The 6,025-nt window shown below is 35.4% G+C and overlaps 1 protein-coding gene across 5 annotated transcripts; it reads right to left on the reverse strand.

The window, feature by feature from the left end:
• Positions 1-219: 219 nt before the first annotated feature.
• On the reverse strand, positions 220-5,682 carry LOC110647859 (uncharacterized). 5 transcript variants are annotated; one of them, XM_058153371.1, is made up of 7 exons: positions 4,757-5,682; positions 3,711-3,992; positions 2,736-2,864; positions 2,321-2,401; positions 1,831-1,887; positions 1,676-1,755; positions 220-657 (listed from the first exon to the last, which is right to left on the reverse strand). In XM_058153371.1, the coding sequence occupies exons 1-5, from the start codon at positions 5,592-5,594 to the stop codon at positions 1,859-1,861; spliced, it is 1,359 nt and encodes a 452-aa protein (XP_058009354.1). In that variant the 5' UTR covers positions 5,595-5,682; the 3' UTR covers positions 220-657; positions 1,676-1,755; positions 1,831-1,858. The 5 variants fall into 5 exon arrangements, with proteins under 5 accessions (XP_058009354.1, XP_058009353.1, XP_058009356.1 ...); XM_058153370.1 differs by having other exon boundaries at positions 1,676-1,747; positions 4,757-5,681; XM_058153373.1 differs by having other exon boundaries at positions 1,676-1,747; positions 2,742-2,864; positions 4,757-5,680.
• Between the last annotated feature and the right edge of the window lie 343 nt (positions 5,683-6,025).

Here is a 6,025-nt window from a genome sequence, read left to right on the forward strand (position 1 = left end):
CTAAAAAAATCAATCAGAAAATGTTATCCCAGTGGACAACGAATCCAGGATCGCTCTGGCCTTTCACAAAATTACCATCCAACAATTTAAATGAATGCTAATACCTCCCCACGGTATGAGTTGCCATGGAAAATGCAGCAAACTGTTAATTTCATATATGATAACTCTATTGCACCATTCTCTATCACTAATCTATTCTTAGAGACATAAAACCAATCGTGCAACCATGCAAAAGATTGATTATTAGATAATATTGTATGGAAAAATTATGGTGGAAGTCTAGGTTTATCAGAAACAAACATAAGACAATAGATTCTCGCATCTCAACAGAAGAAGAGAGAAACCACAAGTCAAGCTACATGTTTATGTGGGCGACAAATGTTGACAGTCAAACAACTGAATCTAGTCTTGCAACAGTACATCAAATCGACATGTCGCATCTTACCCTCTTCACGATCAGTTTGGTCCTCTGGTCAACAAAATGAGACACAATGCCAACTCTGCAAAGGCCAAAACAGCTAAAGCATAAGCCTGCAGCAGATTTTCTTCAACTCATGGAAGCTGGTTGTACAGCACAAGTGGCTTAGAGTTGTAGAATGGACTCAGCTTTCAAGATCCAATACTCCATGACAAGCATCAAATGGCTTCTGATTTCACCTTACAAAATTGGAGGCAGAATAAAAATTAGATGAAGCCAATTATGAACACAAGCAAAAACAGCATGGATACCAAATGGGCCCTAACAGAGTAGATTTAACAGACTAAAGTACTAAGAGTTTCAAAACAGCAAAGGCAGACTAACTGCAGTAGCAAGGATTACTCATTGCCACAGCCAGACCACAAAAAGCACCATCACAGCCTTGCCAAAAGAAATCCCCATAAATAAGGTACCCTCAGTGAGCATTGAATCCCAAAGAGAAAGATACGGAACCATAGCTTTGTTATCTGGGTCCCACCTTAGAAACGCAATTAGTTCTCAATTATTATCATTGTAGCTAAATAAATAGGGGACCATGAAAAGGACTTGTCACCTTTATAGAACTATGTTTCATGTCAGCAATCAGTCTTATATAATAATCTCAAGTTCTGAACCAACCAATGCAGTCTCTCTACCAGGTTTCCAAGTTTAAAAAATATGCCAACTCTGAAAGCTGTAAATGAACTGATTGAGAAGTTTCAGGAACAATAGTCATCTATCTTCACCAATGGCAAATCCTCTGCCACATAATCGTATTACTTTTAGTTCTTAAATGACTGATGTTTCTTCCTCACCTTGCTTTAATAAATCTAAAAGCCTCTCATAAGATGACATGAAATCTTTTTTCATGACAGTTATCTGTTCAAGTCATCTTCATTCAAAACAAAATGGATTCCTTTTAGTAAATCACATGGGATTCGTTCATAAAAAGTCCATTTTGGCTTTACATCAATCTGGCATAAGTGATGTTCCTAACTGGTACATACAATACCAGATATCACAGTCAAACTAATTTATTAATGCTTCTGAAGGCATGGTCTCTCAAAAGAATATTTTGATTAGCACCAAAAAATTACCCTCCCAAAGAGATGAAAGGAAAATCCTTTTGGGTAATTACCGACAGCCCCTAACAGTAGATTCTGATATACATCAAAAGAAATGTACTTTTTTTAAATGAAATAATTTAAAAATACTCACTGTATGGGAGCATTGATCCAGGAATCCATAAAACTGTGACAACCATCTAACATGACCTGGAAAATAGACTTCCTACAAAACTAAGATTATTTAAATACAGTACCAAGTAACAAAATTTTATATTTGAAATAAGAAATACAATGTTAAATTCTCACCATTAAAAAAGAGATGCTCAAAGTAACTTCAAGGAATTGCATAAGCCCATACATTTCCTGCTCAACAGGGAAAAGCATCATCAAGGAAATTTTAGATACTGTAAAGTGGTTTTTTGCACTAAAGGAAAAAAATAAATTCCATCAAGTTACTTTTAGGTTCCAGGAAATAAATTAGATGTCAGAAATGCTACTTATTTTTACAATGAATTTATCATTTGGACAACCAATGCTGCAATGCGGGCGATAGAAAATGAAAACAAATATTTAAAAGTTGTACACAAACAAAATATAGAATCTTTTTACGCACTTTTTGTATCTAAAGAAGACAGAGCATGAGGTATCCAATAGACCTTTTGTAAGGTTATCAATCACAACAAGCCACAAAATAACAACATTATACTTTATTTAGTTTTCCCATCCCTGTTCGTTGTTAGATTTTTTTAGAAGTAAAAATATCCTTATTTCTAGAATGAAGAAAGATAAAGATTACCTTGTCCAAGAATCAGAAAGGCATTTGCCGCCAATGGAACAAGATCTTGTATCTTTTCAGCAGCAAATATTGCTTGAATAACTAGTAGCAAAGGAAGAAAAAATAATAAGAAACCAAAATTGAAGAAAAAGAAAGAAACAAAAAACAACCGATAATTTATGCCACAAAGCTGAACTTCTTCAAGCCAAAAAAGTACAAATCACTAAACATTCAGGGGAAGAAAAGCTGCAAAGTGTTCATTCGACAAAATTTTTCCCTTTCATTGAGATGTTGATGCACAATTGCTCCACAATACAAACATTTCATATGCTAGGTGATGATATTCAAGTATTGTTCAATGATGATAAAGCAACATAACAAAAGGATAAGATTTAAAATAAAATTGAAAAATATGCAAAAGAAGAAAGAGGCTCACAAAAACCTGAGATTTGCATTAACTTTTCCTGACTCTCATCTCCATCATTTTTAATAACAGGATCCATTTCAGATGCTGTCATCATGTGCACCGAGTGGAATCCATCTGATATCCAGAAAGTTTGAATTCCTACAGAATGATGGCATCATGGCAAGTTGCTTCAGTTGAGGACAATTTTATTATGGAAAACAAAATCAGCGAACAAATGTTTTTCCCATGTACAGAAGTTAAAACAGCATTAAACTTGACAACATGTCAAGTAACTTGAAAGGTTCCATTTGTTAATCTGAAATGTTCATTTTTATTAAGCTTGACATGAAGCTTTATTATATGGTAGTGAGTGTTGAGCATTGAAGGAGTCGTATGTGTCTAAGATAAGAGTTGCGGAGATGAGAATGTTAAGGTAGATGAGTGGCCATACTAAACTAGATAAAGTCCATAATGAGAGTATTAGAGAAAAGGTAGGAGTAGTACCAATTGAGAATAAGTTGAGAGAAAGGAGATTGAGTTGATTTGGTCATGTGAAGCGTAGACATACAGAGGCTCCAATTAGACAAGTAGAGCACATTAGATTAGATAATAGAAAGAAAAGAAGGGGTAGACCTAAATTGAACTGGAGGAGAGTAGTACAACATGACCTACAAGCATTACACATGGAGAAAGACAATCCATATAGCCAACCCCAATTTTTGGGATAAAAGCTTAGTTGAGTTGAATTGAGTTGAGTTTTGACATGAAGCTTTGTTGCCATTTTCTTTTTCAATCAATGAAACCTGGAGGCCTAAAACACAGGTTGGGCTAGTGTTACACATCAACACCCATGTATTCCAAATCCTAAAACAATTTGTTAAACATGCAATAAATTCGCCCTTGATCACGCTTTTGGGAGATCCCATCAACCCTTTGGTCACAAAACCATTTCTTTAATATGTAAGCAAGTCAACTATTTAAATTAAGGAAATAAGAACTGCATACTTGAAGAAATATCAGGAAGAACAGCCAACTTTTGCACTTTCATACTGTGAGGCAAATGCATCATGTGCGAACTGATGTTTGATCCACCAACAGGGTTAGACAGGCACAACATATGTAAGTCTCCAGTAGAGTCCAAAATCATAAAATTTTTGGGGGAAAGTGCCTGGATGGAAACTGCTTTCACAGTTGATTTTGAGCCTTCGACCTCTTTGCTCTTAAAGGCCACAAAACATGCACCCCCTTCACCAGAATCATGTCTACATCTTACAGACCTATGCTTAACTGCAAGTTGAAAGGCAAAATCAGCTCCACGAACCAGTGATCACTCAAAAACAATTTTATGCATTTCCATGTGTGGAAAAATCTTTTAGTTAACTTTAGAAATATCTTGCTCAAAGTGATAAAAGTACCAAAAAATTATTGTGCACAACTACATACACAAAGAATAAAGATACTATGACCATCAGTAATTTGAGAAATGAACACAAGCAGCAGCCCTTAATCCAAGATATATTTCCAATGCAAGTTACCATCAAGATGCATCCTTATGAATAGATTAATTGACACTAAAGTGGAGATTCTATTGATCTTGCATTAGTTTTCAGCATTCAGAATTTATCACCTATGGGCGTAGATTTATCAGCTTCTCAGTCAGACATCCAAGCCAACATCATAACAATTATTCATGAATCTATGACCAAAGTATACTTGGAAAATATCCCTCAATCCCTTTTTTTTTCCATAGACGGTGTAATTTAAACAGAGAGATTGGTATATCTACTTTAGACGGCCCCAGGCTAAATAGGACTCAAAAATCTATTCTGGCAGAATCAAATCAACAGGCAAAATAGCAGTGATACACCTTCAAATCCTAAACTCCTAGCAAGGACACAAAATCTTACACTAAATGAAAGTCTACCAATTTAATGGAACCACCTTTATATATGCATGGCCAAAGTGAATCGGAAGTTATTCTTCTCCAATTTCAGTAGGGATGATCAACATAAGCAGAACTCAAAAACAATTCATAAAGTCATTGTGCTTACCTGAAACATAGTGCTTATCAATCTTAGCATCCAGGGAACCATTGCAAACAATTGAACTACTATGATGATCACCTCCAATCACCCCATTTGGCAATCTCAACCCTTTACTGTCCAATTTCCCATTAAAATCCAAATTCCCATTTGAATTTGAACTCTTAACTCTCTTAACATTCCCTTTCACTAGCTGCCTCAAATTGAAAACCCTAACTCCATTATCCTCCCCCAAAATCAAGTACCCAAAAGAAATACTAATGGACCAAACCGGCAGACAACACTCAATGACAGCACACCTCATCAATTTAACCGCATCGCCAACACCATCACCGTCACCATCACCAATGGGTTTCAATGCAAAAACCCAAACATTCCGGTTAGAAACTGAATACATGACAAAAAAATTAATAGACCCAACAACCTTTATCGAAACCCCATGATTCACATCCACTAAAACTCCAAACTTTGAATCAAACCCAAGTCCCTTCTGGTTGCAAACAACTTGAGACTTACTGAAAACATTGTTACTCTTGAGAATATAGAACCTGAGAAGGATCTGGGAGCCACCCTTATGTGGGCCAGCAACAAGGAAGAGAACTCTGGGGTGAGCGAGGTGATGGTGGTGGAGGAGGATGAAGGAGGACGAAGAGGAGGGAGGAGGGATTAGGGTTTGGGGTTTGGAGGGGAGAGAGGTAAGGGAGGGAAAGGGAAGGGAAGGAAAGAGAGAGAGGGAGGAATCAGAATGCATTAAGGCTAGAGAGAGAGAGTTTGGCTCCAGAAGAAAGGAGTTTGTCTGAGTCGAAGAGGAAGGGAGAGAGAGTTTGGAGGATTGGACAAGTACCATTAGGGGAAGAACCTCAGATTTTGTTGTTAGGACATTGGAGAAGGATTCCTGTGGTCATGCTGGCTTATGAATATCTTGTTTTTATTTGGTTTTTTGTGGTTCAGCTTAAGCAGCTTCTTTATTAGGGATCCAATGAATTAATTAAATATTAGTATGATAACTTCTTATTTTATTAGTAAATAGCATTAGATGAGTTGTTGAATGTTACTATTATAAACTGACTGTTACTGTTAATTAAATTATAAATACTAATTTTATTATTGATTAATCATATAAATAAGAATAATTGTTTGTTAATAAAAAAATATTACATCTTTTCATCAAGAAAAATTATTATCTTCATGTTATATTTTTACAAAGTGTTATATATTAAATATAATAAAATTATATTAAAATTTTAATTTTTAATGGAATTTAGTGAAAAATATAGT

This window comes from Hevea brasiliensis, chromosome 9, assembly GCF_030052815.1.
Source record: "Hevea brasiliensis isolate MT/VB/25A 57/8 chromosome 9, ASM3005281v1, whole genome shotgun sequence".
NCBI lineage: Eukaryota > Viridiplantae > Streptophyta > Magnoliopsida > Malpighiales > Euphorbiaceae > Hevea > Hevea brasiliensis.